The 23,143-nt window shown below is 34.9% G+C and overlaps 1 protein-coding gene across 3 annotated transcripts in view; it reads right to left on the bottom strand.

The window, feature by feature from the left end:
• The window catches only part of ATG4C (autophagy related 4C cysteine peptidase), an 80,424-nt gene that overhangs the window by 3,212 nt on the left and 54,069 nt on the right, over positions 1–23,143 (bottom strand). For 2 of the 3 annotated variants that reach the window (XM_054574154.1, XM_054574149.1), the window contains exons 7-10: positions 19,850–19,986; positions 15,521–15,599; positions 14,761–14,837; positions 9,093–9,212 (exon numbers count right to left, since the gene is read on the bottom strand). In XM_054574154.1, coding sequence (XP_054430129.1) covers positions 9,093–9,212; positions 14,761–14,837; positions 15,521–15,599; positions 19,850–19,986 — 413 coding nt within the window. The remainder of the gene's footprint in view (positions 1–9,092; positions 9,213–14,760; positions 14,838–15,520; positions 15,600–19,849; positions 19,987–23,143) is intronic. The other variant, XM_054574161.1, reaches the window with a different exon arrangement.

Below are 23,143 nucleotides of genomic sequence, written 5' to 3'. Positions count from 1 at the left end.
ATAACTGCCAACACAAACAACAAAGATGTCACTCAGTGGGTGAACAGACAAATAAAATGTGGTATATCTTGGACAATAGCACTAAAAAATGAATGAGCTATCAAGCCATAAAGACATGGAGGAGCCTTAACTGCATACTACTAAGTGAAAGAAGTCAATCTGAAAAGGCTACATACTGCATGATTCCAATAATCTGGAAAAGGCAAAACTATGGAGACAGTAAAAAGAGTGACTGATGGGGATTAGTAGGGAGGAAGAGATAAACAGGTGGAGACAAAGAATTTTTAGGGCTGGGAATCTATTCTGTATGAGGGTGAACACATGTCCTTACACATTTGTCAAAACCCATGGAATATACAATACCAAGGGTGAGTCCTAATGTAAGTTATCAACTTTGGGTGATATTGATGTGTCAGTATAGGTTCATCAATGTTCTGCTGAGGATACTGACAGCGCGAGGAGGGAGTACATGAAAACTTTCTGTATTTTCCACTCAATTTTGCTATGAACCTAAAAGTGCTCTAAAAACAAAGTCTATTAAAAATACATATATTGAAGGGCAATTGAGCAATAAGGTAAGTGATAACATATCAGCATATCAACATGATATGGAGGGAGAAAATAATTTTAGGACAACTAAAAATGGGAAAATTGAGACCCAAATGGTTTAAATTAATTTCCCAAGATAACAACAGCAGCAAGAACCGAGAGATAAAATGATAGCAAATCATTGGAATATTAGACCTCAATGACTTACCAACATGTCTTTCTAATGTTTTTCACAGCTCTAAGCACCGTATTAAGAATGTTTTTTCAGACTTCTTTTCTTACTAAAAAAACCCCTGCTGATTTGAAAATTTGATTCTGAAAATTTTTATCAAAAGTGAAAACTTCAGGTTTTCCATATTACAAAAAAGGACTCATTGTGAAAACCTTAAAGTCCCTCCACAGTGGACAGAAAAATCTATATGTAAAAAAGTTCCAAGTTATATTATATGACATGGGGTATTATCAATGGAAATACCATTTTTTTAAAAACACAGTTATTCAGTAGCAACACTGTTGTATAGTATCTCAGATGATAATACCCCATGTCATACAGATCACCTAATTTGGACCTTTTTTCCCATATAAGTCTATATATGGGGAAACATGTATTATATAAAGTTAAAACAATCTCAATTATGTTCAAATAATTTTACATATGTATTTTCAAAAGACTAGAAGAACATATAACAAAATACCACGTGATCTCTGAATGAAAGAATTACTAGTGAACTTTTTCTAATTTTTATGCTTCTATCTTCCAAAATTTTTAACATGTATTTCTTGTATAGTGAGAGAAGAAAACCATTTTTTTAATGTCAGATAACTATCTCATAGTTGCTTTTCAAAAGGGGGTTCAGTGGTTTGCTTAACAAGAACTTCAGGACAGGTCTGGTGATCTACTTTAACAATATAGCCAAAGATACAGAAAACTGCTTTTTTATCTAAAAGGCAAATCACAGATTTCTTTTCAGAACGTCAAATATTTTTTCACATTTTTTCATACGTACTAAGTTGACAGGTTTCAGAATTTACAAAACAAAAAAAGCTGGAAGACAGAAGTTAAGCAATTTCTTCCAACAAAATGCCAGTAGTTGTAAGAAAAAACAGAAATAGATCAGGAGATAGCCACTTGTCCCCAGGCCAAAACTTTCTCCACTAGTCTCTGTCAGCACACATGTAAAATTACACCCTGTTCAGAGCAGTCTATACCTTTGTGGTCCATGTTCACCAGAGCAGAGCGATACCTAATATAGGGGTTGGGTTCTAAAGTCAGCCCATAATATGAAAATCAGATATAGTCAACATCAATACAGTCAAAATTACCTTCAAAAAGCCTTTAAATTGGTTTAAGGGGTTTTATGCATAATTTTGTGCATACAACCCTATTCAGTACCATGTATAAATGTACAATACAGTACAGTATATAGCAAGGTACAGTATATAATAGAGTACACATAGAAAAGTACATACCTGTCTAACTATGAATTCATGTAGCTGAGCTGAAGTGAAATGTGCACATGCTGTTAACTCCACCCTATGTCTTTACTACTTAATCTTAAATTGCTGTAGCCCAACTTTTACCCCTGGCTGTTCTGAAAACTCTCTTATAGTACTCAAATAAAAAAGGCCTTTTATTCCTAGTCTCTTGATATTTCTACAGCAATCAACATATCTGAGCATTTCTTTTTTTACTCCCCTTGATTTCTGTAATATTTTGTTTTACCCTTTCTCCTATTTTCAAAACTACTTCTTCTCTATCTTCTTCAATGACTCCACTTATTCCTGCATTCCAAAATGTAGATGTTTATCAATTATTGATCCTTTACTCTATATATTCTATTCTCTCTCTTAAAAATATTATCTACTCTCAGTTTCAACCATTTCATTATTAGCCTTTGTTAACATCCATATTTTACAGATGAGGAAACTGAAGTGTCGAGGGGGTTAAGTGACGCGTGTAAGTTCACACAGCTAGCAAATGACAGGGCCAGGTTTTAAGCTTAAGCAGTCTAGTTCTATTATAACCACTATAGTAAGTGGAGGCATGTTGCAAAATCAACTGCATGTGATCATACCAAAATAAAATGATCACTTCTCCTTTTCAAAATGAGCTCTTTTCTAGTTTTCCCTATTTCATTAGTAACATAATGGGTATTACTTAGGAATGGTTTGTGGTTACAAGTGACAAACACAAAGTAAAAAAACAATAATGGCTTTAAGTAAAAGGAATTGTTTTTTTATCACATAACAAAAAGTCTGGCATTGCTACTTTAGTTAATTAAAGTCAAAAGGCCTCTCGAATTTTCTTGGCATTTCCTTCACGATCACAAAGCGCTGATGAAATGCCAGGTACTGAGTGTGCACTCAGTGCGGGCGGAGAGTGGGTCTAAGGGCAGTGATAGCTCTGCACCTATACATACCATCTGTTTCCTCAGAGGAGCAAAATGTGCAGCACATGGCCACTTAAATCTCACTAGGCAAACTGTACATACTGAGTATTTGGGTGGACACACTGTTACCCCCAATAAAATCAGAATTCTCTTAGCAAAAAATGAGAGATGGATATTAAACAGGTAATTAAGGGTGCTTGCACACCATTCAGAGAGAACCACAATAAAAATAAAGCAGCGTAATGTGGTAAGGAAGGACTGAAAGATTTCTGTAGGTTGTGTGGTCAGAAAAGGCCAGGCTGAAACCTGAATGACAATGAGTCAGACATAAAAGTTTTAGGAGAAGAGCACTCTAGGCAAAAAAACCCCAAACCTCAGCTAGTACAGAGGCCGAGGACGCCAGCACATTGAAAGAAGGCCAGCATGGCTCAGAGGTCTCAGAGGTAGAGAAAAAGAAGAGTGGCACACAAAAGCCAGATGACACAGGCCCTTGTTCGCCTCCTTAGTGAGCAATCTGTTTCGCTGTTCCCTTACACATTCTATCTTGTAGACTTCTATCATAAACATCCTAGAACATTCTACACTAGTGTTTCTGCTCATGATGTTTCTATCATCTAGGTTTCTGGCTGTAGGAACTTTATCCATCCTTAAAGTTTCAGCCCAAGTTCCACTGGTAAGTATCTTGACCCACACCAAGTACTCCTTTCTGCAAAGTCCTATAGATTTGTGTAGTATAGGGTAAGGGTTACAAACATGGACTATGGAACTTAGTCCCAGTTAAAACCTGGCTGATAATTATAAATTGTGTGATCTTGGGCAAGGAACTCCAGACTGTCTAATTTTTCTTAGTCGGAAAAGGTCAGTATTAAAACATCTAAGAAAGAGGAAATGGCAAGGGAGGACTGCATTTTTAAACACAGTGATCCGATTAGGACTCAATTAGAAGACTTGTAAGCCAAGGCTTAAAGTGGGTGAAGACATCAGCCACGCAGGTATCTGAGGGAAAAGCTCCAAGACAGGAGCCTGCGTATTAGGTTAGAGGATCTGCAAAGAGGCCAGCATGGCTGAAGCACAATGGAAAAGAGGCAAAAAGGGGATGAGAGTTTGAGGTTAGGGGGAAAGGCATGGAGACGCTGACCACCTAGGGCCTTGGAGAATGCGTAAGAACTTTTTTATTTTTACATAAACTGGCAAGTCAGTGCAGGTGTGTGAGGAAAGGAGTGGATGATCTGACTTATGTTTTAAAATGATTATCTGAGGTGCCGAGTTGAGAATAGGTGGGACTGCAGGGTTTGGAAACTCATCAGGAGGCCACCTAAGCCACGGCAGCGGCTCCGGTCAGGGCAGTAGCAGTGGAGGGATGAGGGGCGGTCTGCTTCTAGACATGCTTTGAACACATAACTTGTTATGGGGTATGAGAGGCAGAAGGGAAGAATAACTCCGGGGTTTTGGCCTGAGCAAACAGAATGATAAATCCGTCTTCAAGTGAGATAGGGAAAACTGTGAGTGGAACAGGCTTAAAAGGAAAACCGAAATTTGATTTCAGATCTACACATCACACATTTAATAAAGAGTTGGTGCACGGCAGCTAGACATACATAATCTAAAATTCGGAAGAGAGATATGGGCTAACAATATGGGCTTGGTTTTAGTTGATTTAGTTTTGATACTTAAAGCTATATGACTACATGAGATGACCAAGATGAAGAAAACATGAGAAATAAACACGAAGCCCTGAAGTGCTTGCTCCGACATAAAGAGGTTTTAGAAAAGAGCAGGCCAAGGAGACTTGAGGAGCACCAATTGGTAAAGAAAGAGGTAAAGCACAACAGCTTGGTTCCTGGAAGCCAAATGAAGATGTTTGGAAGAACAGTGGGTGTTCAGCTATCTCAAATGCTATTGTTACGAAGTGTAAGATGAAGACTAAGATATGACCAACAGACTTAGCAATGTGGGGTCAAGTGACCCTGAAAAATAGTTTTAGCGGAGTGGCAGGAGTAAGAGTATTCAAATATTTGTTGACTAAACGAATGACCACATTAATGAACTATTAATTTTTTCTCCTAGACATCTAGGTGTAAAACAGACTTGTCTTTGAACTCTCCCTTTTCCTTGTCCCAAAGTCCAAGTGGCTGCTTGGTCTTACTGATTCTACTTTCACACACTCTCAAGTAAATGATACAGAACAATGTTGGGAAAAAAATATACTTACACTTTAAGACATATACAAGTGCTAAATATAGAACTATAAAACTTTTGCAAGAAATGTAGAAGGATGTAGGTCATTGGCTATTAAAGATTTCTTTGACACAAAAATTAAAGCCCATAAAAAAAGAATGACTAATTTGGCTAAAATTAAAGATACCATTAACAAATGAAAAATAGCCTAGGAGAATATAGCTGCAACACATAAAGCCAACAAGGGGTAGTGTCCAGAATTACAAATTTGATTTTATTTTCTTCAAATCAAATAGCCCTAAAGAAAAATAAAGCAGGAAAATGAACAAGAAATTCACAAAAGAGGACCCAAATGGGCCAATAAACCTTGATAAGACATGCAGTCTCACTACTAAACAGGAAAATACAAATTAAAACGACAAAGAGACACTATTCATATCCATAAGAACGGTTAAAACTTTAAGTCTGACAATATCAAGTGTTGATAAGGATGCAAAACCTTGGAAATTCACTTTATACTATTTGGCACAATCACTTTGGAGAACATTTGACAATTCTAGCAAACCAAAAAATATATATACCCTAAGACCCAGCAATTCTACTCTACCACATCTAGTGTATCTAATATAATCCTAATTAAAGTGTTCCACATGCACAAAGAGATATGTACAAGAATATTCTTATATACATTATATGTACTTAGAAAATTAAATCAGCTAGATGGCCATCAATGAAAGAAAATTTAAGTGAAAAGTAGTATATTGTAGAATGTACTACTCACTTATTCAGCCGTTTACATGAACAACCTAGACCAATATGTATAGAAACAGATCATCTCTAGGTCACTATTAAATGAAAATGCAAGTTGCAGTAGAGTATATACATTTTAATATAAACACATTATTAGTGAAAAGTGACATAATATTCCAAACAATATATGTCATTTATGGTTACATAAAGTATGGGTATTATATACAAACTCAGGATAGCTGTTACTACTGGAAAGAAAGGATGGGAATAAGACTGGGGATGGGTAACACATTTCAATTATACATGTAATTTTATTGTCTTAAGCTCAGTGGTAGCACATGGGTATTATTATGTTATTTTCTGCATTTCTATATGCTTGAAATTAACAAAATCAACATATTGCAAAGTAAAAACTTCTTCAGCATGGCATTCAAGACTCAAATATTCCGACCTCCCTTCCAGCCTCATCTGTCACTATCTCCTCTGGCAGTGTTTCCCAAGCCTTGGACGTTTATATACCTTTTTCATAATTTTGGCTAAGTATCCCATCTCTATTATAATTAATATTTTCCTTTCCATCATTTTGAACTTAAATAGCCTTGTAAAAATCAATAATAAATAGGAAATCATGTTTGATAGTCCGATTATAATTTTCTAATATGAATATAAATAAATATCTAAGTATTAAAGTACTTATCCTAGTATTAAAATATTTGTTCCAGTGCTACCTAAAATCAAGTATCACTTTTGGCTGCAAGGTCTTACACCAGTAGTTCTTGGATGTCATGTGCAAGATTACTAGGGAGGACTGTTAGGAATGGAGACTCCCTGGCCACATCCTTACTGAGAGACTCAGGCAGCCCGAAGACAGTCCTGCCCTGCACGTGTCCTTGGCACCTGCCAAACTGGACTATTTGCCATTCTCTTGACAAGCTCTACACTTTCCTTCTCCAATACCTTCCCTCTTATTTTCTCTGCTTGAAGCATCCTTGCTTCCCTCTAAGCCAACAGAAATTAAGCTTAAACTTTATCACCATCACAATAAAGAACTCTGACTAGAATGAAACATCCCACTCAATTCAAAACCCTAACTTCCCCTATCAATTTATTTCTTTTTTTTTTTTGTATGGATGCTTATAATATTCAGTGTAATGTATGTCTATTCCCCCTCCTCAACTATAAATGCTACTTGAGGGCAGAAGCCTTATACCTTCTTCAAAAGTAGAGATTATGTCTTGGTCATTTTATACTTTCAATATAATAGTTACTCAGATACTTGCTGAACTGAGTTTTGCAAAACTTAAAATTAATTTAACAATTTTTAAAATCTTTTAAAAATCATGTAGTTAAAACCCATGCAGCATTACAAATTAAATGTTAAAATCTAGAATACTTAGTATCATTTTCAAAATTAGAAAACTCAAAATACATCCTATCTAGAAAAAATAATTTTAAGTTCTTATTTTTAAAGTGAAAAAAATAACTAAAGAAATGCCAAATTCCATTTTTAAAAAGTAAGGAAAACTGCTTAACTTATAACCTTCCAAGTAAAAGTAAATAAACAAGTTATTAATTGATAAAGTTTTTGATATTGCCACAAAAAGCTATTAAGAACAACACTATTGTTAAAGCAAAGTTAACTGACTCTAGCAAAATTCTCAGTACTTCTGAATGATATTTCAATATGGTTTCTCTTTGCCTCGATATTGTATATTACTCTGATGCATAAAGAGCAACAGTTCCTAAGTATTTTTGCAGTGTAAAAATCCTTACAAATACCAGTATAAAAACCATGTTTTTAATGAGAAAATATCAACACACTACTCATTTGTGATTCTTGCTTTTCAACTTGGTAAAAATAATTTGGTTTGTTTCTATTCTAGGAGTACACTGCTTTACTGTTCTATACTGACTTATTTTAACCTCGATAGAAAATAAATTACTGGAAAAGAAATGGAACTTTTTAATGGTGTATGTTCATCAGTATGAATCTATATTATAGTATCACCTGGATTTGTATATTGTAGCACATATACAACCCTTTATAAAGACAAAGAATTGTCAAACTAAAATACACAAATATTATTAATTTTAAGTAATAAAAGAGGAGAAAACATAGAATACGTATTTTGTTATGTTCAATTGGCCGTCCAGGTTGAACGCAGAATGAAAAGACGACAACTGTGAGAAATGAAGAATAAGGAAAGGTTCTCACATACTCATTTTCTCCCCACCTCATTCGTTTTCCTGTCATGATTTTGTTAAATTTCCTTTTACATGGCAGGTCAAGTAAAGTAAACCTAGCCTATATGAAACCTTTTACTTAATGCTTTCATTTTTTTTTTTTACCTTATAAAAATAAAATTTCAAGCCATTATGTCTATTTTCTTCAAAATAAAATAAATAAAATAAAAAGCAGTAATAAGGTACTATTTTATTTGAGCTCAAGTTAAGAATTTCCAAAAGTGATTCCAGTATTGGTTTCACTTACCCATAAAATGATAACCTATAGCTATTGATACTAATAAAAACCCTACCTAGTTATGCCTACTTCCCCAATAAGTAATCTTTTTATTTTCTAAAGTACTAAATATAGACAATCCTTGAGGATCTATTAATATTTAGCAGTACTATACTCAAAGACCAGAAAAATGCAGAAGTTTAAAGGTAATGAGATGGAGTTAAATAAACCTATTTCAAAGATCCTATAAGTCGAATAGATCAGATTAGACAAGCTTATTGGAAGGTAACAACACAGCTCATTTGATAAAGCAGTTCCGAGAAATCCAAAAATACCATTTCTCTTTTTAAAAAAATCAAAGAAGCACTTGGACTAACAAGAAATAATGCACAATTTGGCTTGACCAAATACTTCATTAATTTTTTTCTACCCCCTAAGGTATTGTCCTTTTAAAACCCTCTTCAAATAAAATATAACCTAATTGCTTGCCCATATAACCTAATCCATTTCCAAATGGATTTGTATTTCAACAGTGCCACCTAGTGGTGTGATCAATACTCCGGACAGTTCACTATCTAGCTGGTTGCATCAGTATCAAAGGCTAGGAATAACCAGTTTCATTTTCTGGTTCAGTATTTCCAATAACATTAACATTCATGGGGCAATTTTACAAAAGTATCATAATTTACAGGTTTTTGTCTTTTTAAAGTCTATCTCAGAAATTAGGTCATTTGCAAATATTATAATATTTTAAATAGAAGTACCTTGGTGATTTCTTCAGAAGCTCTTTTGAAGTCCTGAACATTTCGACAGTAAAATCCTATTGTGCAGCTAGGATCCATCTTCCGAAATGACATCTTTTTGGGAGAAGGGCAGTGGAATGTCTGTAATTTTAAAAGTTCTTTAGGATTAATTTACTTTTTTTTGATGGACTTAACATACATATAAGAATATTACTAATTTAAAACTTGCTATCTAGTTTTTCTCAAAACGTAAACATGCTTTTCAAATGGTGTTTTTAGTCAATCTGATGCCGACAGCCCTTCCTACTCTCCAAAGTTCTAAAATATGACAGCTAACACTGTGTACATTCAATTCACCAAATTTCTGTCTTCTGTGACATTAGTGCCATTCTGCGGAAGAAAGAAAAAAGTGTCAAAGTGGTCTGCATTTCTAACACTAGCAGAAGGAAAGAAAAATGTGCCATTGAAAAGGATATGAGTAAGCCAATTCAAGACTTACAATCAAGTTAGCCATTTCCATGAAAATGCAATTGAGTCTGATTTGTTAGTTTTAATGTTTATAAACCTTTAAATAAGGATATTAAGACTACAACAAATACACAGATTTATTTGTGTGGTGGGCACACAATACAATATACAGACGATACATCACAGAATTATACACTTGAACCTATATCATCTTATTAACCAATGTCACCCCAATACATTTAATTTTTAAAAATGTCCCATAGTGATATGAAAAGAGGTCAACTTAAGAGTTTTAGCAATTGACACAATTAGTACATAACTGCCTATTCTTCCAACCCACTCTACTGCTTGGCTTTAATTAAGTTCCTTATTTCCATACGGGACACTGGTAAAAACTGTTCTGTTATGGCCTTGCCTCCTCCTTACCAATCCTCCTGTCCCTTTAGTTCACTTTTGTCAAGGGGTCACAGTGCCACAGATGGCAATGGGCTGGGGAGGCTGCTCTAGCCTCTCCGCCCTTGCTGACGGGGTGTGGCTGTTAGTAGAGTCTGGACCTTTAGAGGATACAAAAGTAGGAAAGGGGTAGAACATAAAGCTAATCATTCTGATCTCTTTCTCCACCAACACATTCTGGTACTTGGTTTTAAAGATTAAAAAAAAGAACTTAAATGCTTTTCCCCTTAAAAATCACTGATGCTACTAAGTCTTTTTGTATGTATTGAAAAAGACTGTCTATGGACAAAAGGAGGACCAAAAAAATATACACTCATATTCGTTTATATGTGCATAAATAAATGTTGTAAGGATATACAAAAATTAACAAGCTTAAGAGAGAGGAAGAAAACTAGGCAGATGGGAGACAGGTATGGAAATTCTTTGTTGTTGTTGTTTTTTAATTACAGAACAGTTAAGAAAACTCAGTTAACAGTTTAAAGCTCAGTTAAGAAAAAATCTATGTTGAATTTGAACTCATAAAATTAAAACTTCCCTATATTCAATGCCTAAAATTAAGGGATTTTACCTTGAAACCATCTACCAAAATGCGGGAAAATACAGGGTTTCATATTTGCTATGTTCTTGGTGAATCAGTCAAAATCACTCTTCTCTCCCACTTCATCTTAGTGATCGAATTAGTACCCCATATTATCATCAGAGGATGTGCAAAATGCATACATTCAAGCTGCTTTTTTCCCCTTATGGATAGTTCAATCATATATAAGATTCAAATACAACATCATGGAGGTGAACACAGAAAAAACAAATGTGTTTTCAAAAGAATGATTTTTACAAAATGCTTAGCCAACATTCACTTTATACAGTGAGATCCATCCTAGCTAACCTGGAATCTCCAGGGTACTAGTCAACACAAGTATTGTCTTATTTGGACTTTTTCTAATAGGGTTTCATGTGTTTGTTTTATTTATAAGGAGGTATTAAAAACAGATCTGTAAAGGCATAGAAGACCTAAGTAAGTCTATTAGTTAACAACATACAGTATATTAGTATATGAGGCACAGAAAGTTCTAGGTCATATTTACAAAAAGTTATTCTACATATAAGGTATCTAAAAATAGTCATTTGCCTAACTCCTTCCAAAGCCAGTAAGCAAGGCTTACTTGGTTTTTGCTATTTGGAGGTAAGGAAGAAGGACCGAAAGTTTGTACAAGGTCCAAAAAATACTTTTAACTCACGTACAAAGGCATCCTACGTAATACTAAAGCATCGAATGAAGTTTTTATGCAAGAACCAATAAGACTAAAGCAGAATAGGCTTGGTGCTATTTCTCAGTATTGCTTCAATCATCACAGACAGTAACGTTAAATTGTTATTCATGATTGTTTTGATATCTGCAAAAAACTATAATTATTCACAAAAATACTGGTATAAATCTGTGATCACTGAAAACTGAAATTGCTATAGGACATTACTACATGATAACAAGGACTCGTGTTACAGAGAGGCATTTTATATCATTTAAACTTAAAATTATATTCTTTTGTTCACCCAGAAGATTCTGAAGTCAAACCAACATTAATTTATAATTCAGAATCATTTCTGTTTATTGAAGAACAAGTTAAATTTTTAAATATTGTCTCAGATGGTATTACAAGGCTGTTTGTGATCATTCTTTGAACTATGCACTTATTCCTTTTTTGATTTCTGAAATTCTGACCACTGGTAAGAGTAGCACACACATTTTAGGGAGTATTAGTAGATACAATTCTGTAACAATTAAATATGTTTCTGAAAAAACTGGCCACGGTGAGTCGATTCTCATTTATTTAACTTTTTCAATACATTATTTATTCGTTGCCTCAACAAATAGTTATTAGGCACCTACTACATGCCAGGCATTGTTCTAGACTTATTATTTTGAATAGTGGATTCTATTACCTAAACACACAAACAATAATGAAAATGTCACAATAATAATTTAATACAAATATATATAATCAAAGCATTTGGAGCTAGAGTTCAACAAAGGACTAAGTGCTTAGGACATGCCCTGGCCAGTGTGGCTTAATTGGTTGGAGTGTCATCCTGTAAACCAAAAGGTCGCAGGTTCAATTCCCCGTCAGAGCACATGCCTGGGTTGCAGGTTTGGTCCCCTGTCAGGGCGTGTATGAAAGGCAACCTACGGATGTTTCTGTCTCACATCGATGTTTCTCACTTCCCCTTCTCCTTTCTAAAATCAGTAAGCATGTCCTCAGTGAAGATAAAAAAAATAATAATGACAACACAGGCTGGGGTGGCTCGGTGGATTACATGCTGGCTTGCAAACCAAAAGGTCACCGGTTTGATTCCCAGTCAGGGCACATGCCTGTGTTGCAGGCCAGGTCCCTAGTTGGGGGCATGCAAGAGGCAACCAGTTGATGCTGTCCTCTCACACTGATGTTTCTCTTCCTCTCTGTCTCCCTTCCTTCCCCTCTGTCTAAAAATAAGTAAAACCTTTAAAAATAAAAATAGTAATAATATATTTCTTTCTAAAGTGCTTAGGGCAGTGCCTTGCTTATAGAAAGAACTCAATAAATAATAACTTAAAAAAGCAGCAATAATTTGGTCTGATTTGGTTTCAAATTTTTAGAAGTTCAGCTCTAAAACTATAGGAATTCCATATCATAAGAACAACAAAATATATATAATCTGCTACATCTCTCCTTCAATTTCATATACTCTGATGATATACTGCTTTCTTAAAATTTCATAATCAGAATTCAGCACTCTCTTAAATTATTTATAGCAGTGATTTACTTAGAATTAAATAGAAGCTCTAAGATTTTAATTTCTCCATGTATCGACCAAAAGAAGTACTTATCAAAAAGTTTTCAAAAATAATTTTAATAATTGAGTTATGGAGGTGGTTTGGAACATGGATATAATTTATTATATCAATCGACTACAAAATTTCACAGCATATAAACACACAATCAACATAGCAAGGCAAAGATGGTTAGTAATATAGGGTATTTAAAATATCCCCACTTGGAACATGTTAAGCTTAAAATACATTTAAAAGCAAAAAGTAAAATTCTATTCCTGTACAAAGACAGACAACTTGCTATAATTTTTAAATTATACTCTCACAGGAAAATAAATGATGCTATTCAATAAAAAATCTAAGCTAAATCCCTGAATTGAGAAAAACGAAAAATTGTCCAGAGGAATTACCCAGACAGGTTAGATACTCTTAGCATCCCAATGTATAATAAATAAATGCTTCTGTGTATTGTATTTAAGAAGCTACCTAATTTCACCAAATTTCACTTTACAAAATCTCTTAAAATCAATTCTTCTTTTCCATTCTCACCATCACCCTACTTCAAGCTTTTATAAACTCACTTGTGAGGTGTTGCAACAATCATGCAATAATGAGCAGCAACCTTTCTGATATTCATTGTGTAAACATATCCAGGATATTCATTCACCTGGCAGCTTGGCAGAGTCTCTCACAATATCAGATGACTAGTCACTCTCTACTAGCCAAAATAATAAACACTAATACTCTTTTAATTTGCCTATTTTAGATAATACTGGAACACTATGAACAAATTTCCATCTGAATCTCAAGTAACTACTTTTTAAGGAGTCATTTTGGCACATACACACTAACGATGTAAGTTAGAAACAGGAATCAGCACCACAAGATCCCATGCAGCAGATGAAATACAGTGTGATTCACATAGTATATATAATTCTCTAGTGCCTCCCCCACTATCAATCAATGAGAAATATTCACTATGGTTTATATGCAAGGTACTATGAAAGAAGATAGTAGAAAGCAACCCTGATCTTTTCCCTTAAGATGCCTGTACCTTAGTAGAGGTAACAGTTTACAAAGGGTGCTAGAATGTTTTATATCTTTCTAAACTATATGTTCATCTTGCAGTCAATCAGTTTTCATAATCTACTCCTTAAATACTTTTAGGTATTACTATTAGCTAGCAAGCTACTACTAAAACGAAGTACTAAACCACAATTCTAACTTGTCAAGCCCTTGAGAATTAGTGAACCATGCCACTCAAATCTGGAAAGGCACTGACTGGGAAAACAAGATCAAAAACAATGAAATAATTATATGTCTCACGTACGGACTCTCAAGTTTTCTGAATTAAATACTGGATCACAAAATGACCGACATAACAGAAAAGCTGTTACGAAGTTAATGCTAAAACAAAAATTTGAAACCCAACTAAGCTCCTGAAAACTTCTTAACTAGAGGCTAAGATTTAATTATTAGGCTTGCAGCAAAATAATTTAGCAGTCTCCTTAAGTCACCTTGTCAATCTAACTGTACTCCATCATGTTTCTTTTTTTTCTTCTTTCTTTCTTTCCTTCTTTCTTCCCTCCCTCCTTCCCTCCCTTTCTTTCTTTTAAACATTCCAACATTTTTATTATTCAGTACTGTTTAGCTGTATATCTACAAAATTACTTGGAGGCTTGCTCAATTACTTTGGTAGTGCTAAGGTACATAACCAGTTAAGAGACAAAGACAAATGGCAAAGACAGTATATCATAAATTAAAATTCAGCAAGAAAGTTTTTAACCTTTGATCACAGTGTGAGTTATGGTTTTATAAATCAGTAAAGTATAGATTATTAACTTGTAATTGTAATACCATAAAAGCTTAGCTGCCTAGCACATCTCTCAATAATTAGAGCTTGCTTCATATGGTAAAAAACAAATACAAAATCAAAAACAAACAGCTCTTAATCCATAGTACCTCAAGAGGGAAATCCTTTATGCTGACATCTACAAAAGATTGGCAGTAATGAGGATCCATGTAAATCAAACTGTCATCTACAAGGACAAAACAGAAGACAAGTAATTCAAAAAACACCTTATTATTGCACTGCTTACAATCCAATTTCTATGTAGAATAGCTGAAAAAAAATCTGGGAGTAACAGCTTGCCAGACTGATATTCATTGACTAAAACATAGGTTTGCACAGGACAGATTAACTTTTGCATAATCAAATATGCTTGTATAAGCAGAATTTTTATAAAGTGATGAGATTGTCATTTAATTTTTGGTGATAAAATTACTTTCACAAACACACAATTATACTTTACAGTTTGCACATGAAAAATGTATTGCACTACTTTAATCTGACAGGAAAAGCATACTGCTTGTCATTTTATCATCAACTAGCACCACTAAACCCGGTAAAAAGTAAATATGTAAATAGCAACTGCCAGAATGTGAAAGCAATGTCTTCTGAAGTTTAGTGAAACCAATAAATTATGCCTTGTTTATGCAATAACAGAAATTAAACATACATTTTACAGAATCCAATTATGTTGTGGACCAAATGACAAATGAGTGGCTATGGTAGGACTGATGAATTTATAAGGTACTCATTTTGCTCTGTTAATCATCCTGCTTTGAGACGATCCCATATTAACTCACTGACTTAAAACACACACACACACACACACACTCTCTCTCTCTCTCAAGAAATATACTTTACTAAATCACTAACCTTGAAATCCAGCAAAGTAATATGACTGTTTCGGTTTGCCACCAATAATTCCCACACAATATTCAAGGCTTAAAATACCCTGTCAAAATAAACTAATTCAGATTTAGAGTCAAGAGACAAATGATAATTATTCAAAACAATCAAATTTGTATTACCAATATTAGGAGTTCCCAAGTTTTTCACCATCAGTTCTATTTTTATTATATCTATTCCCATATTTTGAAATCCTTCTACCAAACTATCTTCCTTTTTTAAATCACTCAACATTAACATACTAAATCAACACTCTGACCGGCATGTCACTCAACAACATTAAACAGCTACTAGGTGCCAAATAGAGAGACAGACAATGTTACCACATAAAAACAATAGAATTTCCTGCCAAAGCCAACACCACGTCTTTCAGTTGCTGGTGCAGCCTTACTGTGATCAATGTAGTATTTTCATTAGACTTTTTGAAATGCTAGAAATATTTCTTGGACTGTTTTCATTGAACCTTGAGTCTTTGAACTACAAACTAAAAACCATTTTCTAATCAATGGCATTTACTTCACAGATGTTTTTTATGCTACTTCATTTGGAATAAATATTAAGACTAATGAAACATTTTAATCCAAGGAAAATAATAATTATTATTATATTTAAAGCCAATTTATTTGACTAATCATAAAATATCAGAAATACCTAAATAAATTATTTATTACACTCTTCTGCATCTATTCTAAGCTGAACTCAATTTAAGCTGGGCCAAATAACTCTATACTTTTTAAAAATAGTCCAGTGGGGTCAATTAAAAATATGTCCAGTGGAATCAATTAATGTCTTGTCAATAGATCCTACATTAATTTTAGCATATATTATGTTAGAAAACACTAATAGTGATAAAGCATATGTTATTTTTATAAAAACCCAAAGTATTAAACAATAGCTAAAGTTTCCTTCTCATAAATGAGAGGATGTTTTGAAATCTAGAAGATATAAAAATAAAAAATATATGAACAAATGATTATTTCCTTTAATATGTAATCAAACCATAGTATTTTTTAAAGCTTATTTTCTTAAAAATAATGTTCATTGTAATAAAAACACACATAGTAAAAATTTCCCAAAAGCACAACACCCAGAGCTCATCATTATTAACATTTGGGGGGACAGAATCTCTTTGACATCTGTCTATATTACCTATATTCACATATAGATCTATGAATGCAACTTTATATATGTCGCATCATACAATGTATACTGCTGTAACTTCTGTCACTCATTATGTCCTAAATATTACATCCTATCAATAAATATAGACCTACATTATATTTAATGACTACAAAATATTCTACTTCATGAAAGTAACAAAATGTGCTCTAAAACCCCCATTGTGACTATTTAAATCATTTTCAGGTTCTCACTCTATAAATAACCCTTTCAGTCTTGTGATAATATAGAAGGGTGTTTTTTTTTTTGGAAAGGAGAAGTGCAACTGAAAAAATAAAATAGATAAGGTATCTTAGGTTAACATTTTAGAGCTAATTAAAAAATAAGATAAAATGACACCAAAAAAACTCCACTAACAATAACATTTATCACTAATGAGTACTGCTTTCCCCCAAATAAAAATCCTTAACACAATTAGAGTAAAGTTGTTTACTTTAACTTGAGGTAATCTGATGAGCTGAAACACAATGCTTATGAACCACAAAGAAGTGAAAGTTCTAAGTCTCTCACAGCTGAGAAAAAGAAAGGGAAAATATATATAGCAAGAATCATTACTTATTCTCCTCAGAAGAATGAGTCCAAATAATGGACGAAAGGCGTTGGTTCTTGACATCTATATTTCCATTACAATAGGCAAAGGCAGATATAGCAATAAACATTAGAAGCAGATTAGGAGCTAGAATGCCATTACATATTAAAAAAAGGCTGTATTTTTGGAAACTTGAAACACTTCAGTTTCTAAAAAAACTTCTTCACGGTTATCTAGTGTTGAGAATTTATTGAGCTGTATCCATGAAGCAATAAATAAGACTGAAGTAATCAGTCAAAAAAGTAAAGTCCTAATTTGTCTTGCTGAAGAAAGAGAACATACTGGATTTTCCTCATCCCCGGTCCCTTAAAATTAAATAAATAAATAAATAAATAAACTCCCCGTGGTACGGGTTGATAAAGTACCACACCAAATTTCTTTCTTCTCACTGAATGGTAGAGGAGAAGGTACCATGTCTAAAGTACTGTGCAATTACCTTGATTAACATATTTGAAAAATACAACTGAATGGGGAATTTTAGAAAGCATAATATACAATGGTTTGGCAGGAAAAAATACAACTGCAGGTGAAGGAGGAGAAAGCAGAACGAGCAGGGGAACGGGAGGGAGCAGGGGCAGAGATGAAGGTGGAGGTAGAGGAGGAAGAGAAAGGAGAAGTGGAAGAGGAACTATTTTTCTTTAGGGCTGCTATTAGACACAGTTTTTCACCTCTCAAGCAAATGCTTACATGCTCTCATTTTGGCTTTTGACCCAACCACCCCCTCTGACCAAGCAGAATACAAAGCATATAATCTACTTCACTCAGCCATTTCAGACACTTTTACCTGGTAATTGAAAATTTAAAATGTTTCAATAGTCAGTGCTCTCTCATTTTAGTGGACTATAATATAAATTAAGTTAGAAAAAGCTCAAAATAATGTTACATTTTTAAAAGTCCATGTTTTAAGGAAAAATATGAAAACAACCAAAGTTCTAGTCTCTGTTACCAGTTTGCTATCTGAATTGAATCTACCACTTCTGCCGTTTCTGTTTTGTAAAGACAATCTAGTACGTAGGTGTTGTGAGGGCAAAGTGAGATAAATATGTATTGAAAATGTTGTACAAATATGACAATTAACAAATGTTTGTTGAGCAGCCCCTCTATACTACCCATGGTTTGTTTCACCACAATTCAGTCTCCAATGAATCATTCAAGAGCATTAGGCAGTGCTGCCGTCTGAAAGAGACTATCAATACCACCAAATAGCAAAGCCCTCGGCCAGAGATGACATGCCTTAAAGCCATCTGCAGCCCACTCCACAGGCAAGGAGATCTTAGCTAACGGAGTCAGTTCCAAGATTGGCTCAGTTCCTAATATTTTTATGGTGAAAATGGAAATATTCACCATGAAGGAGAGGGAATCCAGCTCAGATTTGGCTAGAACCTATGGAGTCATGACAAGATGCCCAAAGTTTCAAAACCCTCAATGGATTCTCCTGATGAAATGTTTTATACCTCTGCACAGTCTACTAATAATTCCACTGAAGAACGCACATGTTAGAAATCAAAACCCCATTTTTATCTAAAGGATTGATATGTTATGAATATATTATTGGTCATATTAGCAACAAGTATGCCTGCAAAATTTTAGTAACTATTAGGAAAAGCTAATACACCAGCTAGAAGACTTCCATATACTACATATTGAAAAGAACTGCTCTAGATTTTTAGAGTCAGTACAATTTAGCCCAAGGAGATATTTCCCATCATATACATAGGAACTACAGTATAAGATTAATGTTTCATATGGGGAAAAGAATTGTTACTGAATCATAAAAGACAAATCTAGACTTTATTTCAAGATTACTATATCCCATAACACTTCATTCGAAAAGGAATTTCCATCTCTGCACTTGATAAACTGAGAAATTTTATTAAAGCTATGAAAATAACATAGATACTATAATATTAACCAAAAACTAAGCATTTCAAAAGTTAAAGTTTTGTGACAACTGATAACTTGGTGACCAAAACAAGATAACATAATTAGGTTCTTTAGGGAAAAAAAGAATTATGTGTTAATATGAAGAAAACAAAGCTGGCACCCTCCCACCCCCACTATCTTCATCACTTCTGTCCATATAAACAATCATCGCAGCCTCTTACTGACCTATGGTGACGCAGGAAACAAATGAACAGATAACGTAGCCATAATAGAAAATGCAGTTTGTTTTGATAATTATTTGATATAGTTTAAGGTGGGGTTTCATGAATAGACAAAGGTACATTAATTTAAAAATCACAAATAATGACAATGGGAACAGTAGACACAGTATGGATTATGATATTTGCTGCATCTGCCTCCTTGTTGAGCACAAAGATGAAAAGGCTTTTTTCCATTTTGTCATAGAACACTGCACTCTTCAAATCACATCTGATACTGTAATACTGATATTTAAAATCTCTAATGTCAAACTCTATAACTATAAAATCATCACTACCCATTTAACAGAAAAAAGATTCAAATCTTCTGTATTTTTCATATGAGCTAGCATTGCCTTAAAAAAGAAGTGAACTCTCATCTCCTACCTTTATAAACTCTAAGTAGTCAGTATTGGTTCTTTCTCCACCAAGTCTAACAGGTACTAGAATAATAACAGCTTTGTCATCTGTATTATCAGAGGCCATGGAAGCACGCTGTTTATCAATTACGTCTGAACTGTAAACTGAAAAAAACATAATGAATATGTATTAATGTTTTCAGAAAAAATTTTACTCTAATTTCTGCCACAATGAGCAGTCATCTGATCTCTGACATCACTATTAAGGTCTCAATGAGTTCAATGTACCTACCTCATTTATGCATTCAACAGATATTTACTGAGCATCTACTATGAGGAACTGGGGCTTCAGCAGTGAGAAGAATGGAGAAAAATCCCTGCCCTCAGAAAACACATCCTCTATCATGGGGAAATGGGCAATAAATAAATAAAACAGACTTCTAGCCAACATGGAGCCACAGGTAGATACACTCTGCCTCCTTGCACAAACAAAATAAGGACAACAAATAATTTAAAAACAAAAAACAACCAGAACTGCCAGAAAATCGAACTGTATGGAAGTCCAACAACCAAGGAACTAAAGAAACATTCATCCAGACTGGTGGCAGGGGAGGGAGGGAGAGATGGGCAGCTGGAGTGGAGAGGATGCATGGCAAGGCAGTGGCTGGCGGTCCCACATTTGCATGCAGATAAACCAGGAGCAACAGCGGGGGAGCAAGGCCGCACATTCCAGGGTTCCAGCGCAGGGAACTAAAGCCTCAAAACTTCCAGCTGCAAAAACCTATGGGGCTCACGGCAGCAGGAGAAACTCCCAGCCTCACAGGAGGACTTCGTTGGAGAGACCCACAGGGTCCTAGAAAGTACACAAGCCCACCCACCTTGGAATCAGCACCAGAAGGGACCAAATTGCTTGTGGGTAGTGGGGGAAATAATTGAAAGCAGGGTGAGAGCCGAGCAAGTGGCATGTTCTCTCTTGGACCCCTCTCCCACACACAGCATCACAACACAGCGACCTGGGTTCTCGCACTCCGGCGAATACCTAAGGCTCCACCCCTTACAGCATAACAGGTATGCGGAGACAAAGAAATATGGCCCAAATGAAAGAACAGATTGAAACTCCAAAAAAAAAAAAAATACAACTCAACAACGAAGAGATAGCCAACCTATCAGACACAGAGTTCAAAACATTGGTAATCAGGATGCTCACGGAAACGGTTGAATATAGTCAAAAAATAGAGGAAAAAGTGAAGGCTATGCAAAGTGAAATAAAGAAAAATATACAGGGAAACAACAGTAAAGGGAAGGAAACCAGGATTCAAATCAATGACTTGGAGAGGAAGGAAGAAATAAACAGTCAACCAGAACAGAATGAAGAGACAAGAATTCAAAAAAATGAGGAGAGGCTTTGGAACCTTTGGGACAACTTTAAACGTTCTAACATCCAAATCACAGAGGTGCCAGGAGAAGAGGAAGAGGAAGAAATTGAAAACTTATTTGAAAAAATAATGGAGAACTTTCCCAATCTGGCAAAGGAAATAGACTTCCAGGAAGCTGAGAGTCCCAAAGAAGCTGGACCCAACAAAGCACACACCAAGGCACATCATAGTTATATCACCCAAGGTTAAAGATAAGGAGAGAATCTTAAAAGCAGCAAGAGGAAAGGAGACAGGGACCAACAAAGGACTTTCCATAAGACTGACAGATGATTTCTCAAAAGAAACCTTGTAGCTAAGAAGGAGCTGGAAAGAAGTATTCAGTCATGAAAGACAAGGACCTACATCCAAGATTACTCTGTCCAGCAAAGCTATCATTTAGAATGGAAGGGCAGATAAAGTGCTTCCCAGATAAGGTCAAGTTAAAAGAGTTCATCATCACCAAGCCCTTATCATATGAAACATTAAAGGGACTAATCTAAGAAAAAGATCAAATCTATGAACAGTTAAATGACAACAAACTCACAACTATCAACAACTGAACCTAAAAACAAAAACAAACTAAGCAAACAACTAGAACAGGAACAGAATCACAGAAATGGAAATCACATGGAGGGTTATCAGCAAGGAGGGGGCGAGGGGTGAATGGGAGAAAAGGTACAGGAAATAAGAGGCATAATTGGTAGGTACAAAATAGAGAGGGAAAGGTTAAGAAAAGTACAGGAAACAGAGAAGCCAAAGAACTTACATGTAGAACCCATGGACATGAACTAAGGGTGGGGAATGCTGGTGGAAGGGCAGATGCAAGATGGAAGGGAATAAAGGAGAGGAAAAAAATGGGACAACTATAATAGCATAATCAATAAAACATACTTTTAACTAAATAAATAAAATATATGTCAGATTGCAATGGGTACTTTAAAGAAAAACAAAGGGAGAAAGATGGGTAGGAAATGCTGGTGGCGGGAACAGTATAAAATTGGGTGGTAGGCAAGGTCTTATGAAAAACTAACATTTAAGTTAAGACTTAAAGTAAGAAACCAAGAAATGCAGACACCTGGAAAATGAGCATTCCAGGAAGAAAGATCACCAAATGCAAATGTCTTGGGGCAGAAGCATATTCCAGGAACAAGAGGGCAGTACCTCTGAAGGGAAATGAGCAAGGGGTACAGGAGCAGAAATGAAGTCAGGAGATTAAGTTACAGATTGGGAGAGAATGAAGACAGATTGGGTAAACTCTTAAAAGCCACTGCAAAGACTTAAGTTTTTGCTTTAAGTGAGATGGGAAGAGTTTTTTTGTTTGTTTGTTTGTTTGTTTTAGGAAAGGAATGTTCTGATCTGACACTGTACCCATCTAGTTCATACGTTGCTAGCAGACTGTAGGGGCAAGGGCTGAAGCACAGAGAACAGCTAGAAAGTCACTGCAATAATAATTCAACAGGAGGTGATGATGGCTTGCACAAAGGCAATAATTATGAAGACAGGGAATGGTCATAGAATGGTCATGTGGAGGCGGTGAAAAGTCATCAGTCTGAAGATAAAGAACTCCCTCATACATTAAATGTAAGGAGTGAGAAGCAAAACCAAAAAAAAAGGGAAATCATAGGTGATTTGAAGGGTTTTGATATAACCAAACAGATTAAGAGAGATGCCATTTGCAAAGACACAGAAGACTGTAAGAAGGAAAAATATAAGAGGGAGGATTGGGAACTCAGTTTTGGACATGCTGAGTTTGAGATATCTATTAGACATGCAAGTAGAAAGGATGAGGAGGCAGTTATGGACATAAAAGCCTGGACTGGGGAGGGGACCAGGATGGACCTGTGAATTTGGGAACTGACAGCACACAGATGTAAAGCCATGAGACTGGGTGAATGCAAATCCATGTA

Source organism: Pteronotus mesoamericanus, unplaced genomic scaffold (assembly GCF_021234165.1).
Source record: "Pteronotus mesoamericanus isolate MK-2021 breed Mesoamerican mustached bat unplaced genomic scaffold, CSHL_Meso_final contig_105, whole genome shotgun sequence".
Lineage (NCBI taxonomy): Eukaryota > Metazoa > Chordata > Mammalia > Chiroptera > Mormoopidae > Pteronotus > Pteronotus mesoamericanus.
The sequence above is the reverse complement of the archived record's forward strand: the minus strand, read 5'-3'. Positions and strand labels throughout refer to the sequence as shown.